A 15,922-nucleotide genomic window follows, 5' to 3' on the forward strand; every position below is an offset into this window, starting at 1 on the left:
GGTATATTGTTATTCGGCTTTTAACTTTTTTGTTTGTTTCTAATCTTATTGCCGCCATTTATACGAAAATTCACTCCTACTCTCCCTAAATTTCGTCACATTAAGCCCCCTGTCCCGTCCGCAAATTAACAACAACTATGTAATGCGCGCGCGAACGCGCGTAAAAGTATCGCGCGAGAAAACGCGTTAGTTTACGTCACACGCTGCAGTACTCCGCCGACGACGCTGCCGCGGATAGGATGCTGCCGTACCGTGACCTCTTTCCATGTGGGTGACTCTCCCTGTCAGCTCATTCCCTGTCGTGGCTGTACGTGCGGCGGTGGTCGTCACTTACTGCGCGTCGCTGTCCGGTGATGATCTGCATGGCCGTCGACCATCGTCAGACGCGAAAGCAAGCCGTTGTTGACGCCGTTGTCCCTGACAGCGGTGACCACCGCAGCGGCGGCGGCAGTTGTGACGTTTCTCGCTGGGATCGAGACTGAAGATTTTGCCAAAGTGTCCGTGCACGCAGGTCGAGGCGACGGGCTCACCTGTGGTAGCGTGGGTCGGATGTTAAATTGCTGAGGATTCTCCAGCTTCTTCTGTGCTTTTTGTGTTCATTACGTAATATTTGTTATCGTGTCGGCACTTCGAAATTAGTTCAGATCTTTTGTTGAGGAGCCTGGATTTGTCGTCTTTAGTAATGTAAAGTTTTTCTGCTAAACAGAGATTGCATATTTTGGAGATGTTGTTGTATGGGCTTGCTGAAGTGATGATTGACCAATTGATTTTATAATTGTTCTTGTCGTCTTTGAGTTTCCAGATGTGCTTTGAGAGTTTAGTGCTGTTAGCGTATTTTCTGTTTCGAAATGATAGCTTGTGTTTAGTGTGTCGTTGTTTAAATGTTTCCTCTGTAAGTCCGATGTAGTTCTTTCCTATGGTGTCTTCATCTGTAGTTACGCGTGCGTTGTAGACTAGGCTGGTTGAGAGGCAGTTACTGTCGAGTGGACATTGGTCTTTTTTTCGGCAGTTGCATTCGTTCTGGGAGGGAGTGGGGTTGTCGCTGGTTATTTTCTTGTTGTGCTTGTTAATTATGGTTGCCATATTTTCCGTGCAGCTGTAACTGACCTTTACGTTGTTCTTGTTGAAGATAGAGTGGAATTTGTGTTATTTGTGGAAATGCTTCTGGATGAGGTGGAGGAAGGTTTTGCCGATATTAGTTTGGACGTTTTAGCCAGGTGGAGGGTTAAACCAGATTATGTTCCCTTTCTTGTTCTTTCTTGCGGGTGCAGATGTGTTGCGGCTGGCGTATGTAAGGTTTTCGATAAATTCGCTTGTTTTTAGAGCTTTTTCGTAGGGAGGCTTAGCTTTGTCAAATACTTCCTTGCTGCACGAGATGTCTGATATCCTACGGTTGATGGATGCGGGTAGTTGTTTAATTATGGTAGGTGGGTGGTTGGATTTCGTGTTGATGTAGAGTGGCTCGTAATTTCTAACATTACTATTCATTTCGTAACATTACTAACATTCGTACATCATTATGCACTCCAAAAAATCCCTTCTGTTTGACAACGGCGCCGCCTGGGTAAAAAAAGACAACGATAGTATGTTTGACGTTACAATGGGAAGTTATGACGGAGCAGAAGTATGCGAGCTAGTTGGACTATTTATGCTGAACAATCTATGCGACAAGTACGGAAAGGACAACGTAGGACTATACAGAGATGACGGACTCGCAATTTTCAAGAACACCACAGCTTCACAGGCAGAAAGAATAAAGAAGGACATAACGAAACACTTCAAGAAACACGGTTTAAACATTACCATACAAGCCAACCTGAAAGTAGCAGACTACCTTGCCATCACACTTAATCTAACAAACGGATCATACCGCCCATACAGAAAACGACGAGCCACTCTACATCAACACGAAATCCAACCACCCACCTACCATAATTAAACAGCTACCCGCATACATCAACCGTAGGATATCAGACATCTCGTGCAGCAAGGAAGTATTTGACAAAGCTAAGCCTCCCTACGAAAAAGCTCTAAAAACAAGCGAATTTATCGAAAACCTTACATACGCCAGCCGCAACACATCTGCACCCGCAAGAAAGAACAGGAAAGGGAACATAATCTGGTTTAACCCTCCATATGGCCAAAACGTCCAAACTAATATCGGCAAAACCTTTCTCAACCTCATCCAGACGCATTTCCACAAATAACACAAATTCCACTCTATCTTCAACAAGAACAACGTAAAAGTCAGTTACAGCTGCACGGAAAATATAGCAACCATAATTAACAAGCACAACAAGAAAATAACCAGCGACAACCCCACCCAGAACGAATGCAACAGCCGAAAAGAAGACCAATGTCAACTCGACAGTAACTGCCTCTCAACCAGCCTAGTCTACAACGCACGCGTAACTACAGATGAAGACACCATAGAAAAGAACTACATCGGACTTACAGAGGGAACATTTAAACAACGACACACTAAACACAAGCTATCATTTCGAAACAGAAAATACGCTAACAGCACTAAACTCTCAAAGTACATCTGGAAACTCAAAGACGACAAGAACAATTATACAATCAATTGGTCAATCATCACTTCAGCAAGCCCATACAACAACATCTCCAAAATATGCAATCTCTGTTTAGCAGAAAAACTTTACATTACTAAAGCCGACAAATCCAGGCTCCTCAACAAAAGATCTGAACTAATTTCGAAGTGCCGACACGAGAACACAAAAAGCACAGGAGAAGCTGGAGAATCCTCAGCAATTTAACATCCGACCCACGCTACCACAGGTGAGCCCGTCGCCTCGACCTGCGTGCACGGACACTGTGGCAAGATCTTCAGTCTCGATCCCAGCGAGAAACGTCACAACTGCCGCCGCCGCTGCGGTAGTCACCGCTGCCATGGACAACGGCGTCGACAACGGCTTGCTCTCGCGTCTGACGATGGACGACGGCCAGATCATCACCGGACAGCGACTATTGTTATGTAGTTCTATAGCTCTAGTAACTATAGCCCGCGTACGGTTTCCGCAGGCAACCGTACGCGGGCCATAGTTACCAAAGCTATGCAGTAGATCTATAGTCCTATAGTTAAATCGATCTATTATTCTGCTGGTATATTGTTGTTCGGCTTTTAACTTTTTTGTTTCTTTCTAATCTTATTGCCGCCATTTATACGAAAATTCACTCCTACTCTCCGTAAATATCGTCACATTAAGCCCCCTGTCCCGTCCGCAAATTAACAACAACTATGCAATGCGCGCGCGAACGCGCGTAAAAGTATCGCGCGAGAAAACGGGTTATTTTACGTCACACGCTGCAGTACTCCGCCGACGACGCTGCCGCGGATAGGATGCTGCCGTACCGTGACCTCTTTCCATGTGGGTGACTCTCCCTGTCAGCTCTTTCCCTGTCGTGGCTGTACGTGCGGCGGTGGTCGTCACTTACTGCGCAATAACTAACACAATAGTGCCATTCATGTTTATATAGGTTATGGAATGTATACAAGGTTTATTCTTCATTAAAGTTTGTCTGATGATCGCGTAAGCGTGAAACTCGGAGTAACAGCTAAAAGTTATGTCTTGTCTTTAATTTATCTACAGACTACAATTTATTACGCTCTGCAACTTACTCTCTAACAATGCATCGAGCACTCTACCGACAGTATAGACTCAAGCATCCAGACTATATATATATATCTATATGTATGACATATATATATATATATATATGTGTGTGTGTGTGTGTGTGTGTGTGTGTGTGTGTGTGTGTGTGTGTGTGTGTGTGTGTGCGTGGTGCGTGTGTGCATGCGTGCGCGACGCGCGTTGGTGGGTGCGTGTTATGGTGTGTGTGTGTGTGTTCGTGTGTGTGTGTGTGTGTGTGTGTGTGTGTGTGTGTGTGTGTGTTGTTTGTGTGGTTTGTTTTTTTTTGATGTGTGTGCGTGTGCGTGCGCGCGCGTAAGGTGGGTGCGTGTATGGTGTGTGTGTGTTCGTAGTTGTATGTGTTGTGTTCGATGTATGTGTGTGGTGTGGCGTGTGTGCGCGGCGCAACGCGTTGTGTGTGTGCGCGCGCGTTTGCGTGCGTGTGTGCACTGCCGTGCGTGGCATGCGCGTAGGGGGTGCGTGTTATGGTTGTTGTGTGTGTGTGTGTGTGTGTTGTGTGTGTGTGGTGTGTGTGGATCGTGTGTGTGTGTGTGTGTGTGTTGTGTGTGTGTGTGTGGTGTGTGTGTGGGGGGGTGTGTGCTTGTGCGTGTGCGTGTTCGTGTGCGTGTTGGCGTGTGCGTGTTGCGTGTGCGTGGTGCGTGTGCGTGTGCGTGTGCGTGTGCGTGTGCGTGTGCGTGCGTGTGCGTGTGCGTGTGCGTTGTGCGTGTGCGTGTGCGTGTGTGTGTGTGTGTGTGTGTGTGTGTAGTAGTGTGTGTGTGTGTGCTGTGTGTGTATATGAATGTGTGTGTGGTGTGGTGTGTGTGTGTGTGTGTGTGGTGTGTGTGTGTGTGTGTGTGTGTGTGTGTGTGCATGTGTTGTGTGTGTGTGTGTGGTTGTGTGTGTGGTGTGTGTGTGTAGTGTATGTGGTGCTGTGTGTGTGTTGTGGTTGTGTGTGTGTGTGTGTGTGTGTGTATGTGTGTGTGCTCGTGTGTATGAAGGTAATAAATTCAATGAAGGTATGAATGCAGAGAAAGTATGTTAGAACCCCTACAAATTACCATTCATGGGGATAAAAGAATCATGGCATGCGAGAGAAAGTTGGGTTCTATATACACTGGCGGTCCCTAGCGTTCAATGATGATAGCCTAATTCGCATTGGGCTGTACTATAATTCCGACTGAAAGTAGCATACACACTGGGCTATTTTCATCCCCACCGGGTTTATAGCCTGCGGCGGATTCTAACTAGGATGTGTTTCGAAACGGATGAGATAATTTTGTACTGGCCTTAAGGAAACTGCATCAAAATGGCCGCACGGCTTTTTAACGTGTCGCGTCTTAATCTATTAAAAAAGTTCTCGAAATCAAATGAGAAACAGCTCAACGATTTTTACACGTATTCGTCAGAGCCATTTCATCCTCTCCCAAACAAAGTTCCTACGTGGAGAACAGCTGAAGAGGCCACTGCTGTCATAAAATCATGTGAGTCATTGTAGGCGTGCTGCACATCCTACTGCCTTTAGCGGTGGCAGGGCATCTGAATCCGCATAAAAGTTACCATGAAGATTCTAGCAACGTAATAAGTATATTGAATATGTATAGAGCTGCTAGCGAATGAAATTAAGAGCAAAACGCTTCCGTATCATTTCACAAAACTGCATTTTTCCAGATCAAACGGAAAACGACCGGAATGGTTATTTCATGACACAGGAATTTTTTGCTTTAAGTGAAGAAGATAATATATAGAGAAATATATAATATATAAGAACTTAATACTATATATTAGTATTAAAATATATGCTGTTGTTCCATTTCTGTTTGCCAGTTCTTATATCATTTTTACATTTTTAAACATATAGGCGTATAGATGACCGTGCTGAATGTGTTCATGTTAACATAGACATATCTTGCTAGCGGGAAAGCAGATTCTGGTAGTCTCTACCAAATAATCTCATATCTCGTGTTAGATAGCTCACGCCAGTATTTTCTACTATTAAGTATAGTTTTCAATTTCTCAATTAAGTGTTAGTATTAGAATAAAACATTACCTATTATGATTCAAGGACTATTCACAGTAATCGCGTTATAACGTTAATCAGTGTTAAGTCCTTGACGCGCATAAAGACATGCATAATTACGTTGATTCTATTGAGTTTCGTTCGTTTATAGTTGGACCGAAAGCTAAGCTGTTTTTTCAAGTGATACAAGATAGTTATTTAACATTCCCTGGCCTCTTAAATCGCGACATGAATGCGCGTAAATTAATATTAACGGCCGAGTTTCATATTGTACTAATGACGGCTTGAGATAGCTATGCGGATTGAGCTGGATACAATTTAATAGTGTAGTGACTTCTATAAACGCCGAATAGAGTAGCCGGATATATTCCAGTTTCTTGATCATCGAGCCCTATCCATATTTACCGGAAGTATCTAAATGGTAGGTGTGTACGTGTGTGCGTATGTGTGCGCGCGCGTATGTGTGTGTGAGGGGGAGAGAGAAGAGAGAGAGCGAGAGAGAGAGAGAGAGAGAGAGAGAGATATTACGAAGGCAAAAACCTGCCGCGGCAAGGAAGGTGACCCTGCGGAGGGAACACAATCCGGCGCGAGCGCATAAATTTGCCCATAAAAGTACCTGCGTTCACGCCAGTCGCCGGGCTTCGCTGTAAACGCAGATGTTTCGCGCCTGTTTATTTTCTTGTGTTTATTAAAGCGCGTCGGGCTACTGTTCGCTGTTTTCCACGTGCGATTTCCACCGCGGCCCGCATTTATCCAGCAGGTTGCCATATTCGCTGTAATTGGAAGTGATTTATGAAAATATTTCCCCGAGCGTCACTACTAAACTGTAATGGTGAAATTCGTTTCGGATGGTACCTAATAATTACTGTGAAGTGAAGTGTACTGTAGATACGAGGAAGTCCGGTATGTTCTTGCTACATGTTTACTACACAGTACAGTAAAAGCGTGCGCATACCAAGTCGTGTTAAACTAACCGCGTTCCAATTCTACGGCTGTCAATCACAAACGAAGTCTCCGTGTCTAAATACATGGAAGACATGGCCGTCGAAAACTCGCAACCCAATGCGCCAAATGGAACTGACAAGGTCACGATCTTAACCTGTAACACTTTTTTATGAATTCCGCAGTAGGGACCTACTTGGCTAGAATTTTTCTTCGTGTTTTTTGCTCTAGGTGTCGCAAAGAGTTTCAGCAACTATATCGTCTTGACTTCGCTAACAAACTTCATACAGCAAAGCTTTACTCCCAGGCCCTGTTCACCAAATATGCATACTAGGCGGCCGCTCAGGGCAATATAATGTTGGGGTAAAGCAACACGAGAGGGTGGACTTATTATTAAGGAAACAAATAAATTGAAAACAATTCTAAATCTAACGGCTTACTCATTGCGGCAATCCTATATACTCGGGCTCAAGGGGTCGTTGTCGTATCAGGTACTACAGATATGTACCCGAGGTACATATATGTATACACAAAGTGTACCAGACTTGTACTACAGAAGTGTACCCTAACCCTAACACTAACCCTAACCCTAACTTTAACCCTAACCCTAACCCTAAACATACCTCATATAAAAATATAAACATAATACTAAACAACCTAAAACTACCTCCTAATTATATAAAAATATAAACATAATACTAAACAACCTAAAACTACCTCGGGTACATATCTGTAGTACCTGATACGACAACAACCCCATCTGCTATACTCGGTGTAGTACTCGGTACTCGGTACTCGGTAATGTACTCGGTAGAGTTGGATGGGGTTGCCGACCACAGGATTGGGTAATAGCCAATGCCTGATTTTCTTGAGTTTATTATTTCTATTACCAATAATTATGACATGTGAAATCCTGATGAGCTCAGAACGCCGAAAATGCCTTATTTGTAATTAAATTTAGCAGTTACGTACGCGCATAGGCACTCACCCGAGGATTCTAGCACGGACCATCGATCACTCGCATCCACATTCACACACACGTGTCACCAATACGAACGCGAGCACGGACGCACTCACGGGCGGAGCCCTACTACACACGCATACCGCGTGACCAAAATCAAATAAGTTATTTATCTATATGAATCTATGAAACTGCTGATTAATGAACACTAGCCGCATTGCAGATGACAGGGTATGGGTACACGGCTCGTCGATGACACCAACCCCACTTATAAATGCTATGGCGGAACATGGTAGAAATTCCGGGCTTAAGAAAGTTGAGGTCATGCACATTCTCACGGAGGGACCGATGGAGATCACCAAGCCCGAATTCGAAGGTAAATGGCCCATTCGTAAAAATTTGGCTTCCTTCGCTGTCTGTCCCTTTCGACGACGTACTGTTGTTTCAACTCATTTCTAGACGCGACATCATATAATAACTCTGTGCCAAGTTTTAATCATTTTCACTCCTCGAGATGGTACCACCCTCAGGCGTACAATTACGGTCATACGCTAATCGTTGTGTTACTACGCGCCTAGGCATTTTCCGCGTGAACGCGTTATTCCTCGACAAGAATACACGGGGCGTCGTGAACGAAGGACGGGCCGACTACGTTCCGATATTCCTGTCTGAAATTCCACTGCTCTTCGAACGAGGCATCGTGAATATCGATGTCGCACTGATACAGGTATCGCCACCTGACGAGCATGGCTTCTGCACGCTCGGCTCGGCTGTGGAGTGCACTAGGGCAGCCATCATCAACGCTAAATACATCATCGGTACGTGAGATTGTAACCACACATTAGCCAACACACGAGGCTAAAAGATATACAAATAGGGTGTTTTGGCTCGTTTCACAGTGCTTCAAAAATACCACTTTCTAGTAACGTGCAATTCTTGCGTTTGTTGAGAATCCGAATTAAAGTGTTGAACTCTCTTCTAACCATTAGATATTGAAGGACTCTTTTCAGTGACACGCAGTTCTTGCGTCACTTGTCTCTCCATTGTTGAAGCATTGTTGGTTTTTTACTTACTACACTGACTTACTTACTCCCTCACTCACTCACTCACTCACTCACTCACTCACTCAATCAATCAATCAATCAATCAATCAATCAATCAATCAATCAATCAATCACTCACTCACTCACTCACTCACTCACTCACTCCCTCGCTCCCTCACTCCCTCACTCATACTCACTCACTCCTCACTCCACTCAGTGCTCACTCGTCACTCACTCACTCAACTCCACTCATTCACTCACTCATCACTCACTCACTCACTCACTCACTCACTCATCCCATCCACTCACTCACTCACTCACTCACTCACGTCACTCACTCACTCACTCACTCACTCACTCACTCACTCACTCACTCACTCACTCACTCACTCACTCACTCACTCACTCACTCACTCACTCACTCACTCACTCACTCACTCACTCTCGCTCGCTCGCTCGCACACACGCACGCAAGCACGCGCTCACTCACTCACTCACTCACTCACTCACTCACTCACTCACCAACTCACTTACGTCATATCTTCTAGGCTTGGTCAACTCAAAGGTGCCAAGAACCTTTGGCCATAGCGGCATACATATGTCGCACATTGACGTTATGGTGGCCGAAGAAATGGACCTTCCTTCCAATAAGTTGAAAGAATTCTCGGACATTGAAAAGATGATTGCCATGCACATTGCTGGCAACCTCGTAGCAGATGGCGCGACTTTGCAAATGGGTATTTCGTGCGTTTTTTAGTATGAACACTTTTAGAGATGACGTGCCCTGAATATTTGTCCTAATTTCGTTTTCATATTTATTCATTGTTCTTTTGATAAAATTTCCATCGATCCGAGCGTGTCCTGCTGCAGCAGTCAGTGCTGTTAAATTTGCTCTTCGACGTTTTCTTGCGTAAAGCCTGGAATGAACTCGACTATGAACCAATAGCTGGCACAGAAGACCAGAACTTTAGTGTTAACGAAGACATCCTAAATATAAAATACCTGGCACTAGATCGCAAAGTTATTATGTACTAATTAAACTAGTACAGAAAGCTGTATATATATAAGCTTATATATATATATAATATGTGTATATATATAATTATATATAAACATGTACATAATAATTAGCGGTTTCTATCCTTCGGATTGCCGTTGAGTCAACGTAGCTGACACAAGAATAATTTGACTTCTTATAAATAATCATAAATGTTATATTCTAGAGTCTAAAAATGTGTCGAACCGTACATTAGAGATGTAGGGCCGACGAAAACGTAATAGTTCTATTACGTCACCGTATCAACGTCATATCACTCGCTTTGTCATATCGAAGACGTGCCTGAATATACAGCCAGTTCTGCTAGTATCTATAACAAATACGACATACGCATATACGCTCTATTGCATGTAATCAACATTTACGCGCAAGCATTAGCATAGTAGTCGAGTTCGTCCATGGCGGTGGCGTCGATGACGATAGCTGGCGGCACGCTGGGCGGGCGCGATCGGTCGCATCTTGCGTTACGGAATTACGTGTCGTAACTTATATCACGTGGTGGCCAGGCCGGCTACGACAGATCAACGCAGCCGCAACGCGCAACATCTTCTACCGGCACTGACTCCATTCCCACTTATAGTTGACCTTGTGCGAGACCGGCCAAGATGGCGGGTGATATGCGATGATGCAACATGTTCTGCTTGCATCTATGACAAATACGACATACGCATATACGCTCTCCTATGACACTATTTGTCATAGGAAGATTCTTCCTATGACAAATATTGTTGTATGTGTTGTGCGTATCATAGGAGTTTAGGAGCACTATTATGAACGCAAGCAGTGAATTTCAGCTGTAAAGCGGAACGAAGTTGACTCGCCAATATTTGTCACAGGAAGAATCTTCCTATGACACATAGTGTCATAGGAGAGCGTATATGCGTATGTCGTATTTGTCATAGATGCTAGCAGAACATGTCCTCTGCCCGCAGGCATCGGCACAATCCCACAGGCCGTCTGCGAGCAGCTGCGGCATCACCGCGACCTCGGCATCCACACGGAGATGTTCGGCGATAAGGTCGTCGATCTGATGGAGCTTGGCTGCATCACGAATGCGCGCAAGTCGTTCGCGCAGGGAAAGAGCGTCGTTAGCTTCGTCGTCGGCAGCAGAAGGGTCTATGATTTTCTGGATAACAACCTCTTCGTCTGTGAGTGCAGCGGAACTTTTCCGCGGCTTGTGACCTGATGATCGCCCGTTGTTCGAGTTGTTATTACTCCTTGCCATAAAGCGTCCGAGGCCGCGCTTTGTTATGCATTGTTTTAACAGTTCTATCGCCTTGGGTCCTAGCGCCTAGCAGTTCGTGTTAAACATCCTAACATCCAGGCGTCCCCCGGTGGGGGCAATGTCATCAGTTGGTGTTGCTCGCTATACGTTTTCTTGTTTCAGTAATGTACGATGTTCGTACGTGCAACAATATCAGAATCATATGCCAGAATACAAAGATGACAGCCATTAATTCTGCGATAGAAATAGATCTGACAGGCCAGGTGGTGGCTGACTCTATAGGAACAGAGATGTACTCAGGTTAGCGATTACAATAACACACTAAACATTTTAACAATTTCTACTGTTTAAAGCAGTTGTTATATAAATATTGTACTTTTTGCTTCGTATTCGTTTTATATTACTGCATTGCAAATGTAAAGACGAGCATATTCGCGAGCCATATTATCTCTCTCTCTCTCTCTCTCTCTCTCTCTCTCTCTCTCTCTCTCTCTCTCTCTCTCTCTCTCTCTCTCTCTCTCTCTCTCTCTCTCTCTCTCTCTCTCTCTCTCTCGCTCTCTCTCTCTCTCTCTCTGTCTCTCTCTCGCTTTTCCCCCTCTCTCTCTCCCCTCTCATCTCCTCTTTTTCTATATATAAATATATATTAGGCTAGGGGGGGCACAATGGTTATTAGTAAGCTTTGATCGATTTCATGGGCGGAGACCAGCGTGCTGTGTCGTCTGCATTACCATTAATCTATTTTGCCTCTGCAGGAGTTGGTGGTCAAATTGATTTCATACGTGGCGCCGCCCTGGCGCTCGATGCACTTGGCAAGCCCATCATCGCAATGCCGTCACGTACGAAAGATGCGAGTCCTAAGATTGTTCCACAGATCAAACTCGGTAGGATTGATTTCATCGAGGACCACGGGCTACAATTTACGAAATTAAACATCTAAGCGTAAACTGCAAGCCTGCTACCCGATATATTTCTACTTAGCTAGCTAGCATAGCGCGTCTACTCACGTCTCCAGATTATATTTACGATATAGATGCCGGTAGATGGCGCTGCTGCCGTCCGTCGTCGCTAACTTCGTCTCTGATGCAGGCGCCGGCGTCGTGACGACCCGTGCTCACGTGCACTACATAGTCACCGAGTATGGCATCGCACAGCTGTTTGGCAAGAACCTGCGGCAGCGTGCCTACGAGCTCATCAACATTGCTCACCCGGACGACCGCGAGATGCTGGAGCATGCTGCCTTCAAACGACTCAAGTGTATGCCCTCTCCGTGAAGGTGCTGTGGGCCATTAGCGGTAGCCGGACACAGGAGCTAAATTCCCGACGGGTGGGGGTAAACTCACATTTGCGAGCAAGTGGGAAAAGGCTATTTAATACCAAGGGGGCGGTCCAGGGTTTTTAAACATGCGTCTAAACAGAGGAATTGCTCCGACCTGTGATTGGAGGATAAAAATAGACCCGCCCACTTTTCCATTTTTGGAGGATAAAAATAGAATTCGTGACGTTTCGTTTCACCGGTCATAGCCGCGCGTGCATATTTGCTAATTAATTAGACTAATCGCGCTTCAATAGACTCAAAATTCTGATTATTCTCATGTGTCTATAATAGCTGAATTTATAGAAATATAACTCAAATCGTTTCGCTCCATATGATAGTTAGTACGCGTTCCTACCCGTCATAGCATAGCGTATGCGGCGGAGTGGGCGGGTCTATTTTATCCTCCAATCACAGGTCGGAGCAATTCCTCTGTTTAGACGCATGTGATTTTACAAGTGGCAATTTTAGCCATTTACGGATATAGACAGGATGAACTGCTATATCTATAACTATACTGATAAATTGTAATACATGTGTTATTAATATTATGTTACATAATAATCCCGCCCATCTAGCTGATTTTTCTCATAAGTGACTGCAACTGGTTCAGCGCTAAAGATGACGAGCGACTGCAATTTTGTTAATGGATCATCTTCTGACGTTTTTCTCGACGAGGCTGAACCCTTTCCAACGTCCCAGGCCCCGGGGTGGGGGGGGGGTACTCCGCATAGTGACGTTACTATATATATATATAATATATATATATATATATATATATATATTGCGCCATTATTGCCCCCCTCATTTTTTCCTAGCCATCTTTTGCCCCCCAATTTTTCCCTTGCGATCTTTTTGCCCCATGTTTTCACCGTCGAGCCATTTTTTTGCCCCATGCTTTTACCGTCGAGCTAGCTCTAGAACTATAGCCCTCCGCTCCGCCGCAGGCCTGCGGCGGATCGGAGGGCTATAGTTCTAGAATCTAGAGCTACCGCGTCGAGCCATCTTTTTGCCCCATGTTTTCACTGTCAAACCATCTTTTTGCCCCATGTTTTCACTGTCGAGCCATCTTTTTGCCCCATGTTTTCACCGTCGAGCCATCTTTTTGCCTCACATGTTTTCACTGTCGTGCCATCTTTTTGCACAGTGTTTCCACCGTCAGGCCATCTTTTTGCCCTCAATTTTCCTATTTAGGTGGAGCATCCCTACCCAAAAAAAGGTGAGTACCCCCCCCCCTTGGGCCCAGGCGTCACCACTCCAATGTACAGCTAAATCTCATGGACTGTTGTAGTAATTGACAAGACTACAAGTTAACGAAACACCCATGCCCCGCCCTTCTGGCACCACCTCCTCCGCGAGGAAAGCTGAGTTTTTCGTCACTCCTCGGTTGCGGTTTATCAACGAGGAATCTCGGTAGCGTGGCGCTTATGAGCTAATCGCAATGAAGCCACCAACCAGATGACCATATTGCTACATCGTAAATACGTGACACGACCTGCGCCATCTCTCGATGGATTGAGGAAGCTTTGATTGTTGGCAGGAAAGATCTTCCGTCTCCGACGTTTCCGAATTAATTTACAACCAATTACACGCATATGTACGAGAACTGTATAAAAATATCTACGAGTAGAAACATGCTAAAGTTGGAGGAAATGCTAAAACTCCGTTAGTCTTGCAACACTATGTTTGTATAACAAGGATCCAACACATTGCATCGGTATAAATTAAGGTCTATGTTATTTTTGTATTATAAACCTTGTATTGGTTATCCACAAGCTTGAATTTCTCTATTGACTGTAAAAATCATTTTCGTTTTCCGACCGGAACACGCCATGTAGCCTTAAAGATCAGTGAGAAAAATTTAATAAAAAAGATAAACTGCTAGTATCAACTGCGGAAACAATGCATTGGTGATCTATATACCGCGACGAGAGACAGCAAGCAGTGGCGGTTAGTTACAAAAGGAAAATGAAAGTGTCAATGACACCAGGCCCGTAGCCAGCTTTATATTGGAGGGGTTCGTTTTTCAATGTTGGCAATTTGCTCGGCAGGGGCGTGTACAGGATTTTTACGAGGGGGAGTCTAACCGTAACCCAAAGTTGCGAGCACGCGAAGGGGGGGGGGTCTGGAGGCCCTCCCCCAGAAATTTTTTAAAATTACACCCCTTCAGATGCGTTTTCTGCGCGAGCAAGGTGGGGTCCGGACTCCCTGGGCCCCCCCCTGTACACGCCCCTGCTCGGGCGCGAAGCGACCAGGCGAGGGAGCCAAGCGACCGAGCGGGAGGAGGGTGTGGGAAGGGATGCGTTCACTGTTCACCCTCCCGCACGATGGAGATTTTGCAATTATTACACTAAAATGGAGCGACCTGAGGTGAAATTCTTGCAAATTTTCAAAATAAATTTTTTGGCTTGGGGGGGCTCGGGTTCGTTCGATCCTCCCGAACCCCCCCTGGCTACGGGCCTGAATGACACTATATACCTCACCACAAAAAAGTACACAAATGAGAGAGTGCCAACAAGTCATTTTTAATTCAGCAACTATCCCCCTACATTATATCAGAAGTAGATAATAGGGAATCTATTATTCCCTATTTATCTATTCCCTATTATCTACTTCTGATTATATAAAACAAGAGTATATATGGGAGAACTCCCATTATATAGCATATCTCCCATTATATACTCTTGATAATTATATATCCGTAAATCGCAAACTCCCCCCAAAAAACTGCAGCAAACACGCAGTTTAGAATGACTCAAAAGTAGGTCGACTGGCGTGCTCCAAAATAGGACGCTGTCATCTCTCCCACAGGAGTAACAACTGTTTTGGGGCTAGCCTTACACATTCACATACCAAAATTTAACATAATCGAATGAATCTAATTGGCCATTTTCATTTTTGCCAAAAAGTGGGCGTGGCTCGAAAGTAGGTCGACTGGCGTGCTCCAAAATATGACGTTCAAATTTCTCCCATAGGAGTAACAACTGTATGCAATTTTAAACGTGGGTCAAACGGTTCTCGAGTTATTGTTGACCGTAGGCAGACACTGAAATTGCAAAAATCTACATAATTTAACAAAAATATCAAAACCCGTGTGATATGTTTTGGGGCCAGTACTTATTCATTCTCATACCAAAAATGAGCAAAATCCGTTGAACCTGAACTGACTTACGGCCATTTCCATTTTTGCCAAAAAGTGGGTGTGGCTCGAAAGTAGGTTGACTGGCGTGCTCCAAAATAGGACGTTCAAATCTCTCCCATAGGAGTAACAACTGTATGCAATTTGAATCATGTGGGTCAAACGGTTCTCAAGTTATCGTTGACCGTAGCAAAATGTTGACGGACGGACGGGACATACGACGGACAACGGCCCATGGCAATAGCTCATCTTGACAATGTAAAGGCGAGCTAAACATGAACCACATTTCTATGCTCTTATATTATATTATATCAGGAATGAATAATAACTTCTTATTCACACGCTATCTATGCATTGAGGAATTCCCTTTTAACAATAAATAGACAAACGCTGGTGTGTAAATAAAACTCAACAATTTAAAGGTAATAAATGGTTCAAATTAACAAGTAAAAGTCGTGCTTCTAGATGACATACAGTCAAGACCACTACAACTCCAATACCCTTATAGTTTGTAAGTGAGTGTTTTTGTCTCTGGTCACTATCACACGTGAAAAAAATGAACACGAAAAGAACACA

General features: G+C 44.5%; 2 protein-coding genes across 2 annotated transcripts in view; one reads left to right on the plus strand and one right to left on the minus strand.

The window, feature by feature from the left end:
- LOC106814219 (basement membrane-specific heparan sulfate proteoglycan core protein-like) overlaps positions 1-2,491 on the minus strand; it is a gene marked incomplete at its 3' end in the record, with an annotated part of 99,672 nt that extends 97,181 nt beyond the window's left edge. The window contains 1 exon segment of the mRNA XM_014818519.1: positions 2,481-2,491.
- On the plus strand, positions 1,601-12,189 carry LOC106814217 (4-hydroxybutyrate coenzyme A transferase-like). Its single transcript, XM_014818516.1, has 9 exons — positions 1,601-1,790; positions 4,943-5,131; positions 7,794-7,946; positions 8,149-8,388; positions 9,162-9,350; positions 10,603-10,818; positions 11,058-11,195; positions 11,648-11,776; positions 11,982-12,189. Exons 1-9 carry the CDS (start codon positions 1,601-1,603, stop codon positions 12,164-12,166), a joined length of 1,629 nt encoding a protein of 542 aa, XP_014674002.1. The 3' UTR covers positions 12,167-12,189.
- Positions 12,190-15,922: the final 3,733 nt, after the last annotated feature.

This window comes from Priapulus caudatus, unplaced genomic scaffold (assembly GCF_000485595.1).
Source record: "Priapulus caudatus unplaced genomic scaffold, Priapulus_caudatus-5.0.1 Scaffold886, whole genome shotgun sequence".
NCBI classification, from domain to species: Eukaryota; Metazoa; Priapulida; class Priapulimorpha; order Priapulimorphida; family Priapulidae; genus Priapulus; species Priapulus caudatus.

Coding starts and splice junctions, on each gene's coding strand:
- LOC106814217 (XM_014818516.1), top strand. CDS start 1,601: ATGGGAAGTTATGACGGAGCAGAAGTATGCGAGCTAGTTGGACTATTT. Junction 10,819..11,057: donor GGATAACAACCTCTTCGTCT/GTGAGTGCAGCG, acceptor TTCTTGTTTCAG/TAATGTACGATGTTCGTACG. Junction 11,196..11,647: donor AGGAACAGAGATGTACTCAG/GTTAGCGATTAC, acceptor TTGCCTCTGCAG/GAGTTGGTGGTCAAATTGAT.